Below are 17,355 nucleotides of genomic sequence, written 5' to 3'. Positions count from 1 at the left end.
GATCTTGGATGCACCTGGCATTTTTTTCCCCCTCAGTGATCCTAAACATTGAGGAAAAGCCTTTCTAAGCTTCCTTCCCAAACCCTGGAAGCAGTGCTTACTATTGACAGTGCAAAGGCCAGTGCAGGAGCCATTTGTTTGTTTGCTTGAGTAAATCACTTTATACGTGAGTCCACAAGGACATACTCTTTCCTTTCAGATGACCAGGCTGTATTTCAGTTAATCTTAGAATAAATGCCAAGAATGCACAAATCGCTGGGCAGTGGTCCCAGCACTCCGGAGGCAGAGACAGGCAGATCTCTGTGAGTTCGAGGTCAGCCTGGTCTACAGAGTGAGTTCCAGACAGGCTCCAAAGGTACATGAAACCCTGTCCCAAAAAAGAACATAATGCTTGGGGAGGTGGTGCACACCTTTAATCTCGGCACCAGAGAAGCAGAGGCAGCTGATCTCTGTGAGTCTGAGGCCAGCTTGGTCTACATAGTGAGTTCCAGGACAGCCAGGATGACTCGTCTGGGGGAAAAAATAGCCACGTGCAGGTATGGTAACTATTGCCTCTTTGGCCTTAGATAAGGGAAGCACAACTAAAATAAAGCTGAGAGGTTCTACTTCGTGGCAAAGTATTACTAAGGGACTTCTTTTGTTGTTGTTGTTTCTTAGTTTGGGGGAAAAAGTCACATGCAACCTTGGCTGGTGCTTGCTAAAGAGACTAGATTAGCCCTCTACTTACGGTCACGGGACAAAGGGCATTGCAGACTCCTTGCAACTAACTCTATTACAAACTTCCAGCTAACAGTCTTTTAGAGAAATTTCCAAAGATGAAACATGTCTAAATTCATTAAAATCTTTTTTGTTTTTGAATGCTGAATATGATAGAGTAAGCCTGTAATGCCAGCCTGGGCTACAAGAGGGTCTGTCCCAGAAAGAGGCAGTGGGAGCTTGAGATTGCACAGATCCTTAGAGGACTGAGTCCACTCCCAGCATTGCTATCAAGTGGCTCTCAAGTCCCCGCACCTCTGGCTCTAGGGCATCTCGCGCCCTCTGCTGGCCTCCTTGGGCACCTGCGCTCACACATCCCTACAGACATATAAGCATACAAACACCAGGGTCAGACTCCGAGGTTCAGTGTTCTTGGAGGTTAGGGTTACTGCAGAAATGCAGACCGCTTGTAGAGACTGCCTGAATAGGAACAAAAGCCATCACTCAAGGCTAGGTCGGCAAGGCAAGGCTAGCAAGGCTCAGTTGCAGTCAGTGGTGGGGCTGGAGACTGGGAAAGGAGGCGGAAAGGAACCCTGGAGATCCCAGGCTAGCAAAAAGGTTGAAGAATCACTTTTTCAACATTCACACAGGACCTTGATTACAATTTCTAATTTTATAGAAAAATTTAATGAGCAAATCATTGTTGTCTCTAATTCTTCTGTCCCATCGATAGATTCCACCACCACCCCCAGCACGTGGGTCCCTGCTCTAAAGACCAAAGGGTCCTGTGTTTATGTTCCTCAGCAATAAAGTAATAAAGAACTCAGTTGCCTTCAAGACAAATTAAATACCGTCTGTCTTTCAAATTAAGCTGTTACTTCAAGGATTCATGGAGTGGGGGAAGGACACAGTCTCCCTCCCCCTCCTGCCTTTTGGTGTGTGTGATACTGTTTTAAATATCATATGGCATCATGCAGTTCTCTTCTGCACTCATTTAAGGTAACCAAGGGGATGCATTGCAAGACCTCTTGCCTGCAGCTGGCAAGGCGCTCCCTCGGCTGCTGCGTGGTCTCTGTTCCAGTCTGAAAAGACAGTATTTTGCTAGGTGAAATTTGGCTGGATCAAGGGGTATCCTATTCTCAGAAATGTCTGTCTCAGAATCTCATTCTATGAATCTAAAAATTCCTCAAACAACACCGGATATCTACCCCCAACCCCAGTATTCTTGTCCCCGCTCTCCATGTATCAGCCAGTACTTTGCTCAGGAGAGAATAATGCTTCCAAGTTCAAGTTCAAGACCCTGCTGGAATCTGCCTCCGCTGGGATGAGATTGAATCCTGGGGACCGGAGAGATGGCTCAGCCCTTAAAACCACTGGCTGCTCTTGCAGAGGACCTGGGTTCAGTTCCCAGCAACCACTTGGTGGCTTAGGACCTTAGTAAACTCTAGTTCCAGGGGATCCAATATCCTCTTCTGCCCCCTGTGGACAACAGGCACACACCTGGTGCACATACACATAAAATAAACTTACACACACGCACACACACACACACACACACACACACACACACACACACACAGAGTGAATGCCGTCGATCTGAGTGTGCAGCCACCAGGTTTGGCTCTTACAGCGTGACACAAATGGACGGAGACAGGGCAAGAAGTTTTATTTGCAGATCTTAAGAGGAAGGCTACAAACAGCAACACATCGTCAGGGCTCCTACACAGCACTCCAGGCCACTCCAAATAGAAAAAGGCCATTTTGACTGTAGAAACATCTCCAAACAATCACAATTTGGCTGACCTACTGTAGGATAGTTAAATACAAACCCTGAAGAATTTGCACAGGAGAAAAAAAGCCTTGCAGACATTATGAAAATATCTCTTATGAAATGGTCTCAAATTGTGAATTTGGAGATGAAGCACAGGAAATGCTAAAAATACTTTTAGCCAGAGAAATCTATCAAAGCCAAGAACATACAGGTTATAGGTGCGAAGCCCAGGCAGAATGTCCTAACATCACCAATGCACATCGGAGCACTCAGGCTGCCCAAGCCAACAGCTTAACGTTTTATTCAGTAGCAGAGGTTCCTCAAATCAGATTCGTAGAAAAGCAGCTTTTGAAATAAGAATGTACGATTTTTTTCAAAAATTCCTTCTGAAAGACTAAAGCTCTATAGTCTGATAAAATTATAAAATGTCTTTATATGGTGATAGAAATTGCAAAAGTCTTTATACCATTAAGTACACAATATGAAATTAACATCTTCCTGGTCTCAGAAATTCACAACCCACCCCCCTTCTGTACAACTTGGCAATGCCAACAGCTACAGAAAATATATCAAACAACAAACCAACCGACCATTGTTTCATTAGAAACTGCACAGAATCCAATGTCAAAAACATTACTTTATTTTTTTTTTTTAGGATGAAATGTCCTATTACGTACAAAAAGAATTATTTAGAATTTGCTACAATTTTTAAAAACATAGCAATCTATTGCCTACAGGTAGGAAAGCTCTTGCAGCAACAAGCGTACGTGATCGAGCCCAGCTATACCTAGATGTGTGACTGCCTGGGACGGGAGTACTGCGGTGTGGCTAGATGCAGAATCACCTTATCTCATTAAAATGTAGAATTCTTGCATCAGCACAGTGCTTACAACATGGAACATTTTCTTTTTGCAAACTAAAAGGATAAAATAGCCTGTATTTAACGACTTCCATCTAATAGTTTAAGCAAAACTGTTTCCACATTGAGCATCAGCTGTAAGCATAGGCCACAGCGACATCTTTATGTACAGAGGGAGTGGGCTTCCACAGAGCGTGTGAACCCCGAACCTGTACACCTGAGCCTGTAAAGAGAAAGAATTGCCAACTGTTGCCACAGTTTCCTTTCGAGAAACTAAGGGCTGGGGAAGGCTTTGCATAGCAGGGCAACACCAAACAGAGAAGACTTAAAAAAAAACCAAAAACCAAAAAAAACAAAACTAGGTAGATTCTAGAACTCAGCAGGACAAGGCTAATATCTAGTGCAAAGTCTAGAACGCCTGCAAAGCTGCACAACCCAACTCCGCTGACTTCACGACACGGTGAGCAGCACAAGGGGAAAGAGAGGGCGCTGGCAGGAGGCATACACAGAACATGCCTGTCTGCTGCCTGCACCCTTCCCAAAGGAGCCCAGCCAAGGTCACCTACACAACCTTCACCCCACAGACAGGGAGCTGTCTAGAATCACAGAAAGTGGGGATGAAGTTGGCTTGTACTGTGTCACGTTCCTGTTCTCAGAGGGTGGTCAGCTCCCTAGAGGTTTTCTCTGATGTGATGACAAAGGGTGGGGACTCATGAAGAGAAGGGCTTCTGCTCTACGGGAGAAACTGCCTGGGATTTCTGGTGGCTCTCCCTCTCCCCACAAGGGCTTACAAGTAATCATTAGCGCACATTCAAAGAGACCTCCATCTGTGGGAGAAAAATTATCTCCATTTATTTCGATTCATATACATCCATAGTTGAATTTTAATACAAAAAGAAAAAAATTAGAATCTGACAAATGTTTACAAACAAGATACCTTCAAATAGATTTTGCTCACTTAGCCTGGTGCAGTGAATGACAGTTTGTACTGGTGTATTCAAGGCAACGAAGTCTGTAGTTCAGGACCACTTACTTATCCCAGCCTTTTTGCAAGCTTCATCTGTGTCTACCATGAACAATAAACTCATTGTTGATTCCCAGTTGTGTGTGCACATGTGTACATAGCAGCTCCTTTCATAGAAAGAAAAGACACCTAGAGGTCGCCTTGTACTTCAGCTACAGGAATCATGATAAGATATAGGATGGATACACGTGACCAGGGCTGGATTTTATAAGAAAAAATAATTAGCTGACAAATGAGGGCAGCAATAAAAAAGCGTCTTTTTTTTTTGCAACAATAAATAAATACAGTCAAAAAGTTTTCTGTGAGACTCTAAACAGCTTCTTCACTGAAGAGCAGACGTGGCATTTCCACGGAGTTACACTTGACCCCATAGTATCTTTTTTTTTTTCTTGCTTTTTCTTTTTTTTTTTCAATAAACAAAAGTTTCCTGCTTCTGCCACAACAATAAAGCCATTTGCTCTCGATAAGACAATGGTGCCGTTGACTTTGCTTTTCCTTTGTCCGTTGGACAAAACTGGCCAAGAATACCATTGGACTGTTGTGACCAACAGGAGCGAGGTCATGGTCAAGTCCTGTCGGGACAGCCTGACTGAAAGCATCTGGCGCTTTAATTTAAACAGTGCAGACACCAGACTCTCGCTGTGTCTCGCTTAGGTGACACGCTGAGCTCTAGGGAGCTGGAGACTGCAGCTTGTTGTTATGAGACCTACAGAATACAGAAAAGGGGACAATTAAGCACCCTTCGTTTCTGAGACAGTGACACTTGATGTGGATGCCAAGGCCGGCCTGGGGAGCAGCCATGCTCTCACTCATCCTTGGCAAGCAAAGCTGAGAAAACTGACAATTAAGAAATCTTTAAGCTATGGTATTAAAACTTTTCACTGTACAGTAAACATGGTAGCTCACTGGAAAAAGCCAATGTCTAAAATATATATATATATATGTGAATATATATTGTTTATTAAGATTACACCATTTCAACAAATGGGACAGAGACATTTACAGAGCATCACTGCAGTGAAAGGTGTGTGTGCCTGTCTATTTACAATGGAAGGTTGTACTAGAAGACAAGTAGCAACATTAATATCACATTTTCCAACTCAAGTCCAGAGAGTCTCCTCTTTTCACAGTTTCATTCACAACTTCTGTTAGGAACCACGTTACTGTACAGGAAGCAGGACTAACTCACAGCGCTCTAGATTGCAATAGCAGGTGAGTACAGCATCCCGAGCAGTCACAATTCTTTAAACACGTTGTCCAACATGGCTGCCAGAATAAAGTTTTTACGTATCTACACATCTGTATTTAACATTAAAAAATTATATTAACTAGTTTCAACTTTTGGGAGGGGAATTTCGAATTAGGCAATCACGTGGTACAAATAAACAGTGACCCCAACATCCAGTTCTGATTCCAGTTAAAAATTCAGACTAAAGATATCACAATCTGTAAGAAAAGAAAGAACACGGACGGTATAAATGAACCAGAACAAAGTAATGAGAATAATGTGCACACAATCTTGGGAGATCACAAATTAAAAACAGAGGGTATGGCCAGGGGAACAGTAAAGACAGAAGAGGGCTTAAGGACTGCCTGCCCTGCACCTGCCTTCAACTGGGCAACCAGAAGCCTGGAGAGGAGAGAGCGGCAATGCGACAGTAAGCTGCCTCTGCTTCTGCACAACTCTTTATGGTGAATGCACTCGATAGAATTGAGCCAACTTCTAAATTCAGTTCTGGTGCTCTTAAGTGCACACCAATGCTTCACTATACAGAAAGCCAAAGAAGCAATTTGGTGGCAAGATGTCATAGTGGTCCCTTAGGCCTGAGGGTGTAGGTCAGTTTTACCATGTGTACTTAATAAAACCCTGGGGTTGATAACACACACACACCACACCTAGTAGTTGCTAAGCCTCTTTCTAGCTTCTTCAAATCCTTTTGTTTTGCTACAAGGCCCAGGACTATTAAGCCTTTCCTCCTCCTTCACCCTTCCCTCTGCTCTGCCTCCATTGGTAGCTGCACTTCCCATTCCTTCCAACTTTATTTTGCTTTGGCAAGTGAGAAGTGCGCTCACCTAGCCACTCTCCCACCTCGCTCCTCAAGCCCATTCCATCTTCCAATAATACCTCCTTAGGCTGATTTGAGACAGTGAAGCCCCTGTGGCTCTGGAGCTTTCTCTGCAGCACCTAGATGTTTCTGAGAGAGCATTTTCTGCCCCCCCCCCGCCCTCCCTGCTTCGTTTAACTTAGTGTTAAGCTTTCTGGATTTGAACTACTTATCTCATGTCCAAACCCTTTGCTCTCCCTAGATATTCCTATCTCGGGCATATTCCATTGTGGTCTACTGATCTGAACACTTGTCAACACATATTGGCCATAAAAATGTCACTGTAGGTTCCAGGCATTCTTGGTTGATTGCTGAGATTTCTTGTTTCTTGGACTCAAGGCCTGTTTCTTTTCCCCCTTTGCCTTTTGAGACAGGGTCTCACTCTGTACATAGCTGCTGAGATTAAAGACGTGCCACCAAGGCGGGAGTCACCACATCAGGCATTAAAGGTCCTTTCGCTTTTTCTCTCTCTTTTGATTTTTCAAGATAGGGTTTCTCTGTGTGGTCCTGGCTATCCTGGACTCACTCTATATATCAGGCTGATCTTGAACTCAGATCCATCTGCCTATTTCTCTGCCTCCCGAGTGCTGGGATTGAAGGCGTGTGCCACCACTGCCTGGCTAGATCTTGTTCCTTGCGTGTTTTATCTCTGCTAGATAACACACCTGGCAGTAGTAACCCAGGAGGCCCTTTTCACACACCATTAAAAAGGGTCCTGTTTTCACTATGTCCCATCAACCCATCTGGACACATGCAAACTGACCACACTTCCTGAGGAGCTGGGATTTCACCTCCCCTTCCATGAAGACAATCAGCAGGCTAACCCTGTCCTGCCCTGGCATTTAGAAGGCTCTCTGTGCAGGGCTGTTTTCCATCTATCCTCTCACCCTGGCACACTAGCTGGCAGTGTTCCTCTCTCCCCATAAGGATGCAAACCACGTTACTGAGGTTCCTCACTACCAGCACCCCTGTGGCAGCACAGAGGGGCTTTGATGGCAGTGCTCATTCAATGAAGGGTGGTGCTGAATGCTTTACTTCTCAACAGAGTCTTTTGGTGATCTCCACTGTCTCCTCTGTCTGTCTAGACTTCTCATTGAGTTTCAGGCACAGCCACATTTTTATTTCATAATTCTCCTGACATGAGCTTTCAGCACTTACAATTTTGTCTTTTCCTAATTTTACTATCTTAGGTTTGTTCACTCCCAATAATCTGTTTTCTAGGATAAAAGTGCAGTGTGCTTGACATGGAGGTGTGTTCTGTCTGCAAAAAGTTGTTGTTTTTTCTGGACTATATTTTTCTTTTTACTGTGGACTTTTGCTTCACTAAGGCAGGCTTTCCCTACACGTCTGGCTGTTCCTGGGTGTCTGCTAATCTTCAAGAGGTACCACCTGATGGGCAGTTACTTCTCTGCTATGAGACAGGAACTCGCTAGGTCTCCAACTTGTGATTCCCACTTTAGATGAAGAATGAATTTTTCAGCATTCCCCGTGACATTCTGGGGATGGTTCATTTTTTGTCATGGAGGCTGGCCTGCCCAGCAGAGTTTGGTGGAGTCTCTCTGACTTCTATGTGCTAGATGCCAGCACTATTTCCAACACAGTTGCATGGACTTTAGGTTACTTTTCTCTGTGTTTTTCTATTAAATGTTTGAATTTACACATGTGGGTTCTCTGGGCAGTAAGCCAGGACCTCTCCTTGGTCCTCTAGAAGAATCTGGATGAGGTCTGCACTGAATTCATGGACTGTCCCCACCCCATCTGCTCACCATTGATGAGATTTCGATGAACTCTGCTATTAGCTAGCTTTTACAACATTCCTCTACTATACATGTTCCAACACTCTGTCTAATGTGCAGCTCTTGCTATAGGAGAAGAAAGACAAAACAGTCCCAAGACCTTCCGCAGAGGGAGGCTACAAGGCAGAACACCACATCAGTGTGTGCAATAGGAGTGACCCCAGAATGCATGCTGGTGCTCCGTCACTGAGCTTCACATGGGGCCCACGGCGCTGATTCTGATACTTAGAATGAAATCTTTTAGGAATGCATTAGATAATATATGCTCAGGCCCCAACCCACCCAAGGTCTCCATGACTTGAAAGTCTGTGAATGATCCAGCGGTGGGTGGCATGGAGAATGATGATTCTTAAGGCCACAGAATGGTAGTAGTGATACAGCTGTCACCACTGGGGAGGTACCAAGCCTCTCTACAGGAGGAAGAACTTGAGATGGGAGTTGCAGTTGAGAGACAGAGGGCAAGAAGGTCACAGTAACAAAATTTCATGCAAACTTGCTACAGTGTTTTTATGCTTTAGAAAAACTATGAGGTGGGCTGGAGAGATGGCTCTCTGAAGAGAGGTTAAGAACACTGGCTGCTCTTCCAGAGGCCCTGAGTTCAGTTCCCAGCAACCACTAGTGGTTCACAACCATCCATGATGAGATTTTGTGCCCTCTTCTAGAGTACAGGCAGACATGCAGGCAGGGAACTGTATATATAAATAACAAACAAACAAAACTTAAAAAGAAAAGAAAAACTCTGAGAACCTAGGATCTAGTATAATGTAGAAAAACACCCAGAAAACCATCACTTGATGACTTCTAAGATACAGGACACATAACTCTGGAAAGTGCGTAAAGCCCTCTTGTGGATTTTTCCTTGGGTGGCTCAAGGGCGGGGGGGAGAGGAGCCCTCCCTGTTCATTTTATCACAGGTCCTGCAGACAGACTCCCATGGACAGCATTTCACAAAGTGACTTGGCAGTCTCAGTAATGACCTGCTCCCATCCTAAAGAGTAGGTCATAATACCATCATCTTTTTTTTTTTTTTTTTTTTTTTTTAAAATCATTTGTTGAGACAGGGTTTTACTATATAGCCCTGGCTGGCCTTGAACTCTCTATGCAGACCAGGCTGGATTCAAACTCACCAACTCCTCTGACTCGGGAGTGCTGAGATATTAAAGTTAAGCATTGCCAAGTCTAGTGCAATGTTGTAGTCTTGACTTTGTAGGAATAGTATTTTTTATTTGAAGGAACAAACTTACCATGAACAAACACTTCACTGACCAATCTTTCAAAAAGACAACACAGAGCTTGAAGAAGTGATTTACATCAGAACACTGGACACCTCCGCTTACCTGCTAGCCTTGAATCCTTTAAGTTTCTGCACAAAGAATGACTCAAGGACTTCTGCACACTGATAAAAGGGGGAGTCACTGGGATTGTAGTAACGGCAGTTATCAAAAATTTTGGTCATATCTGCCACGAACTCTGTCAGCTTTTCATAATACCGTTTTTGTATTCTTTCTTCCATGGTGGCAAGGTCTTAAAAACACAAAACATAAAACATTTTAAATTTTACAGTTTTCCCAGTGCGGTCATGTCCTGCAGCTCTCATGAACTCAGCATGCGTGTTTACTTCGAATCCATCTGGAGGATAGTTTATAATAGGCAAGGGTGCCTCATACTGCTCAATACTGGTTCTGCTTTGGTTTCTAAGACATTAGCCCTGGCTGCTCCTACACTTTCATTCAACTGCTCCCCTCCCTTTGTTTGTTTGTTTGAGACAGGGTTTCTCTGTGTAGCCTGGTTTAGACCATACTGGCCTTGAACTCAGAGATCCACCTGCCTCTACTTCCCTAGGGCTGGGATTAAAGGCGCGGGCCACCACCGCCCAGCAGAAATTGTCTTTACCTATAGGGTTTCTCTGTGTAGTCCTGGCTGTTCTGGTACTCACTCTGTAGACCAATCAGGCCTCAACTCACAGAAATCCACCTAAAAGTATGTGTTACCACCAGCTTATCTTTATCTTTCATAGAATAGTAAAACAGCAAACACAAACAACTTTGCATATTGACTAAGGTTAATTAAAATTCTGAGGTATGAACACAATATAGAATTATGAATACCATCAGTAGTGGTTTTATAATTTTACATTAAGCTTAGTAACACCACACTGATTCACTGAGCCCTCGAAGCAGCCTACCATTTTAAAGTTAGTCTACATCATCTAGACATTTTTACACACCTTTATGAACTTTCAGTAAATATATAATTGCCTCTGGGAATGGTGGTACACACCAGTAATTCCAGCACCCAGGGGGCTGATGCAGAAAGATTACATGTTCCAGGGCATCCAGGACTACAGAGTGAGACCTCATTTCAAAACAAAAAGGGATTAGAGATGACAGAAATATGATGCTTTATTGCTTAAAACCTAGACACAGACGGCAGCCTTCACTCCTCCCAACAATGACTTGCAGGTCTGCATTTCTTCAACATGGCTAAGAACAGATGAATATGACGCCGAGCTGACATTAACAGCAGAAGGAAAGACACTGGAAAGCACCCTGGCTCTTTAAAAGTGAATCTGAGGAGCAGTGGCTCACGTCTATCAGTCCACCACTTGGAGCTGATTGCTCTTAGTGGGAGATCAAAGCCGAGATGGGCTACAGAATGAAATGTCTCAAAAACTATAAGACAAAAATAATTTTAAAAGTTGAGAAAGTTGAAGTTGGTTAATAAATTAAGCACTAATCACTTTGAAAGCACCATGTACACGTGCTGAGCGAGGGAGTTGGGTCCCCGTGCTCCAGATGGAGCTAACCACCATGTATCTATCTGAGTGCTGGGACTCAGTCCTGGGCCTGCTGGTAGAGCAGCCAGCTGTCCTATACCCTTTGAGCCATCTCTCCAGTACATACATTCGAGTACATTCAACTGCTAAGCCACACAAAGGCACCAGAATCACTGTTCTGAAGACACCAAACAGGGATCAGGCATCACCGACTGTCCCAGGCCTCTAAGTTTGTAAGGCGAACATTCTATCTGAATTGTTTGCTCAGCCCTCAGATGGATTTAACAAATCTTCCTTCCCATCTGCTTCATGTTCTCCCTTCTTCTAAGGACACAATTCTTCTATGAGCTAGAGGGAATGCCTCAACGGTTTGGAAATTTTTCTGCTTTTTAAAAACTTCTTCAGCTGGCACATTCTTTTAAAATCAGCTGCACATGGCTGCCCCTTCTTGGTACGACTGTTTTCCCTCCCTTGGCTTTCCACTGGTGGTTGTTGGATCCGCTTGTCCATCAGGCCAGGTTCCCTGACCCCACCCATTCTTTGCAGAGCTGCAGAACCCTGCTCATACACGGTGTGACTCAGTGACTCCTGAACTGGCAGTTTATTGCATTTCCAGCGTTATGCCATCACAAACACTACTGCCATGAATATGCTCTGTTCCCATGTTAAGCCGCTAGCTTAAAGGCATTCACATGTAAATTTTAATAGATATTCCCAGACTGTGGTGGTGCCTTTCTGTAACCTCAGCACTTGGGAGGCACAGGCAGGAGGAGTCAGAGTCAGCCTGAACTAAGAGTGCCCAGGAAACCCAGCTTCAGAAGCTACCTCTAGTGACCATCCAAAGTGACCGATACAATTTACACTGTCACCTGCATGCCCAAGATACTCTCTTGATGTATCAGCATCATGGATGATAAAATGCTGCCACGACTCCTGAGAAACATGTTCCTGTTCAGCTCAAACACTTACCCATCGGCTCTTTAATAACACCATAGTAATCTGGTGCATCATTGGGGTCTACGGGCTCAAGGAAAGGCCAAGCCATTTTATGGGCCTACAATAAAGAATAAGTGTCATTACTGTCAGCAGAAGTACATTTTAACACACACACACACACACACACACACACACACACACACACACACACACACTTACTTCAGCTGACTCCCTGGATCAACAAAGGAAATTGTTTATACAAGGTGACTCAGATGGTAGTCACAAATTCTCTTAAATGAGCATGATTTAGTTACAGTCCTCAAAGGTGGCCCTTGGAGACAGATATAGGACACCAGCAAGGGAGTCATGCCATCTACGCTCTGGCTCTGGCTCCTACATGATGAACTGTCAGCTGAGGAATGCTGGCATAGCAATCCCTTTAGTTAACTGGGGTGGACAGGTTCGAAGTGTGCAGTGATGACCACTGCCGGTAATGAGGTGGCAGGAATAGCTGTTAAGCAGTCAGGAACTGGGACTGACTTGCCAGTTCTGACTCTGTGACCGTGGTTCTGCAGAGATTTATCTAATGTCCTGTTTTGACTCATCTCTAACACTCCCAATTTTCCCTATTCTTTCATTTCAATGAGAGAATAACCAGACTTGAATCAAACTGTTTTCCTGTCTGTGCCCTCCGACTCTCTAGTGTAAGACAAGCACCAGCAGAGACAGGGCATTCCGGATCTTCATGTCACTGGCACGTACAAAAGTGCACTTTGTCTAGTCCTTCACCGAGTGCTGGGAGACAGCCAGGTGTGCTCACTGGAGAATGAGAAGTTCAATCCCTAGGCATGTCTTCAGTCTGGTGGGTTTAGTTTCACCTTTGCATGCCACACTCGGCAACCACTCACCTGTAAGGAGCGCAGCACCCTCTTCAAGCCCTCATAATCTTTCTCTGTCAGTGGTGTGAGCACTGTCATGGCATCCTCTGTTGACTGGCACTGTGGACAGACATACTCATCAATGAGCTCTGCCTCACTCTGCAAGATGCCAACACAGCGCCCGTGGTACCAATTCTGACATCGATCGCAGCCAATATAAAATCTGCAAGATCCAAAATGGAAATGTGAGGCCAGAAAGAATGGGCTACTTCTGCTTAGAATTTACCTCTAAATACCACCATGCAATAAATATTGGCTAACCCCTGGGGTATAAAATAACTTTAGTATTATGATGTTTTACTACTCTTGAGACTGACATTCCAATGTGTTAACCAAGTACTTTAGATGTTAAGAACAATAGCAAACATGTATTAAGTACTAAGTACTACTAAAGAACCAATTTGAGGAAAAATGTAAAGCATTTGATTGATTTTAAGCTCAAAATAGGACAAAATAAAAGAAAAATCTTTCAACTAGTCCCGTATCAAATAACAGTTAAAAACTCTGTGAGCTAGTAGCAGCCACAGCTCATCCCAAAGGGTGCTTCTCTATCTGTAACAGAGCACCACTTCAGACAAGGGGAGTCCCAGTCAGGCTGTTTTCATCACATTACTTTCTATTACATACTGAAGAATCAAATCTACTGTTATAACCACATTTCCCCCAATGCAACTCAATCATTCACTAGGAAGCAACATACATTTTGAAGGAGAGAGAAAGAAGGAAAGAGAAAAAAACTGGAAAGTCTTTGTAGATAGGTGTATAACACACACAGCAGAGAGGCCCTGCTTTTCATTTTCAGATTAAGGACCAGTTGAGCAATGCGGCTTCCTGAATTGTCAAACAGATGCTCTTATCAACTCACTGTGACTCATCATAAGGTGTCCTGCAGATACAGTACAATTCCTCACTGCTGCCCTCTTGTGCCCGCTTACAATCATTACAGATGTACACATCCATTTTCTTAGCCTCCTTTTCTGTGATGCCAACACATTCTCCATGATACCAGTTAGTACAAAGATCACAGCCAATATAGAACCTAAAAGTATTCACAATGAAATGACAATGTAGTTGTCATTTTGAGCTGCATGGCATGTAAATCTGTCTTCCCTACCCTGATTCACTTTCTTACAGGGTCATTTCTGCAATGAGTCAGCTAAACTTTCTGAATTCAACCATTCTAGTGGCAAACTACAGCATCTGACACTGTACCAGGGGTGGACACGTCATCACTCACATCCATTTCAACAAACACACTGTTTAGTGAAATATGGGTCTTTAAAACATACTGGAATTTGAAGAAAAAAAATTAACAACACACCAATGGTAATGGCTTCCTCTTAATGAATGTGTGTGAAATTGTAACAGGCACAAAAACCAAAGCCAAAGAATCAAAGACTTACATCTGTCAAACCTATTCTACAGATGCCATTTCAGTATCAGGGCTATTTCTTAGATAGGTTTGAAAATGTATCTGACAATTTACAATTGGAAATGAAGCAAAGCGCAAACACCAAGGAGAAGTTACAGTAAAGGAACATGCAGGCCAGCCAGGTGGGGAGGACGGATGGTCAAATGTGATGTGAAGAGAGCTAGGAGAGGTCCATGTATGCAGTCATTCCTGTTTCCTGAGTTTGGCGAGGGGAGTGTGTGAAGGAGGGATGGAAAGGAGCCCAGGCGCTGTGCAGGGCTGCATTTGCTCTCAGGCTACCAGGCTGGCCTGGCTACCACTGGTCCCTTCCACTCTACCAAGTTATGCCAGGAAGTTAAATGAGAGGAACGCCTCCGACTGTGCAGAGTAACACACAGTGAGATGCCAGCCGATTCCCAGGGACCCTTGCTTCTGAACCACGACTCCCACATGCCCTGCCTCAGGTGCAGACCTGCTGAGGTCCTGTAAATATTGCCTCCTTCAGGTGCTACGTGCTCTGGAAGGAACTTCAGGACCTTAGCTTCAATTTTTAGTAACCCTCCTTAGAAGCTTGTGACTCAATGCTCAAACCAGGCTGGTTTGGTCTGAGAACACAAAGCACTGATAAAATACCAGTTACTCCAACTGTGATAGGGAGTGAATGGATCTGCTATGTTGAAATGTCAATGGCAAACTAAAAAAAAAAAAAAAAAAAAAGTGGAATAGCCACAAAATAATGGGCAGTCTCAACTAAACGAGTACATGTACATGTGCACCTCATTTTAAGCAATATCAGCATCCCAAGAAGGTTGCTTCAAAATGTTCTTTTGTAGACTGAACACTTTTGTCAGTTCAAAGCTGATTTAAATAAAGTTCCCTATCCTCAGCGTGCTTCAGGAATCCCCTAGTGTATTTTACTTAAAGTGAGGCACACGTACGTGTACTACATCATAGTGGGACATTAGTTCACAGGGCCACTCTTTACATGATGAGCAATCACCAATGAGGGACGCACAGTGGGAAGTGAAGACATTTACACTCTGCTGCATTCAACAGGCAGCTTGGCTCCCAGCAAAGTCTCCCTGAGACATTTGCAAACTGGTGGGGCTTTAGGCTGCACCACTGGAGTAGATTCGGTGTCACCACACATAGACAGTAAGAATTTCTAATGCTAAATCTGTTTTTTAAAGCACATTTAAACTTTTGGTACTGTAAAATACTGGCCTATATTTTGCATGTTTCAAACAGAATTAAAAGAAAAAAAAAGGAACAGGAAAATATATTTATGAACTAATCTCTACAATCTTATTTATGTCACCAAAAACAAGCCATAACTGTCAAAAACAGCTTACAATTGTTGTGCTCATAAATTTTTGACAAACTCACAAAGTGCGTAAAAGGAATACTTTATGTATGTTTTTGGCTTTTCTTTCCAATAAGAGTGGAAACAGACAAAATTTTTTTTTTTTTTTTTTTTAAAATCAAAGGGAACTGATGTGATGCCTCTGTGCCATCTATTTTGGGATGGACTCTGGGCTTCAGCCATCACAGATAGGAAGCCAGCAGTGCCAGGACTCTGGGCTTCTGCAAGTCGCAGTGCTGGTGGATTAGGAGCAAGTCCACAAAGAGCTTTGGGAAAGCAAAGAGGGCCACAGCAAGCTTGTTTTTGACAGAAAAGGACATTGCTGAGGACAAGCAAGACCTACGAGCATGTGGAACAGCCCCCTTACTGCACTGTGTCAAGTCAAGTATCTGATGCAGAGGAAGCCCAGCCTCACACTGGCTCACCCTCACCCAGTGCTGACAAATGCTCACTCACCAGCGGGGGCGGGACACTTACTTGGACTCGTCATAGGGCGTCTTGCAGATGCAGTACAGCCTGGTGTCCTTCTTGGCCTCCTTCGAGGTGGTGGAGATCATCTTCTTTTTCTTGGACTTGGAGTCCTTCTCCTCCTCCCGCTTCCTCTTCTGGGAAGTGACAGGCAGTGAGGCTGCTGGGTGGCCTGCAGGTGGCAGACTGTGTGCCAAGGGAGGCGAAGGAGGAGGAGGAGCTGGAGGGGCTGCCGGTGGCAGTGCTGGTGCTGCAGGTATGGACACTGTGGCAGCACTGACCTGTACCACCTGTGCCATATCTTTCTCTTTCTTCATCTTCAGGTCTCTCTTCAGCTCCTCCTGGGGTCAATTGAAGACAGACAGATAATCACCAGGGCTATGAGACGGAGCCAACTGGGCACCAGCTGCCAAATAGCTCCCCCCCACCCCCGTTCCTTGTTCTCACGTTCTCTCCCCCTCCCTCCCTCCCTCCCTCCCTCCCTCTGTCTGTGCAGCCCTGGCTGTCCTGGAACTCACTCTGCAGACCAGGCTGGCTTTGAACTCACACAGTTCTGCCTACATCTGCACTCCATCTGCCTCCTGAGTGCTAGGATTAAATGTGTGCACCACCACCGCCAGTTCAAGTAGATCCTTCTAAGAGAGTCTGCATATAAACTAATACAAGACCTAAAACATGACCTGCCTGGCAGGTAGTGAACAGAATAAGAGAGATTGTCCTTGTTTTGTCTGGATTTATACAGTCCTAGCAGTCAAGAGACAGAAGCAGGAGGACAGAAACTAAAGGACTTCTTCAGTAACACAGTGAGTTTGAGACTAGCCTAGCCTACCTGAGACCTTGTCTCAAAATAAAACATAACAAATCCCACAACAAATTAAAAATATCTCATAACAAATAAAAAAATTTTTCCCCAAACACACTAGTTTCTCTAAACATATTTGGCCATAAATTAGGATCCCAGGCCCGTGAGATAGTTCAGCTTGTCACAAAAGCCCAATGACCTGAGTTTAATACCCAGAAAGCTAAAAAAGCAGACGTAGTGGCTTACATCAGAAATTTCAGCTTTCTTAGAGAGATAATGAGAGAGGCAGGGACAGAAACACCCCCCCCCAACTGACACCACACACACCCTGGCTGACCTTAGGGCTGTACTAAGCTGGAACATTCTTTTAAAATGCTAATCTACACTGTCTCAAAAAAATTCAAACACAC

The 17,355-nt window shown here is 44.2% G+C and overlaps 1 protein-coding gene across 1 annotated transcript in view; it reads right to left on the bottom strand.

Annotated features, from left to right (window-relative positions):
- Nucleotides 1–4,154: 4,154 nt before the first annotated feature.
- Bptf (bromodomain PHD finger transcription factor) overlaps nucleotides 4,155–17,355 on the bottom strand; it is a 105,644-nt gene continuing 92,443 nt past the window's right edge. The window contains 6 exon segments of the mRNA XM_085695954.2: nucleotides 4,155–5,056; nucleotides 9,589–9,775; nucleotides 11,997–12,081; nucleotides 12,872–13,064; nucleotides 13,767–13,940; nucleotides 16,153–16,484. Of these exon segments, the coding sequence (XP_085552080.2) occupies nucleotides 5,020–5,056; nucleotides 9,589–9,775; nucleotides 11,997–12,081; nucleotides 12,872–13,064; nucleotides 13,767–13,940; nucleotides 16,153–16,484 (1,008 nt within the window). The 3' untranslated portion in view covers nucleotides 4,155–5,019.

This window comes from Myodes glareolus, chromosome 9 (genome assembly GCF_982192425.1).
Source record: "Myodes glareolus chromosome 9, mMyoGla1.1, whole genome shotgun sequence".
Classification (NCBI taxonomy): domain Eukaryota; kingdom Metazoa; phylum Chordata; class Mammalia; order Rodentia; family Cricetidae; genus Myodes; species Myodes glareolus.
Note: the sequence above shows the minus strand (reverse complement) of the source record. Positions and strands in the feature narration are given on the sequence as shown.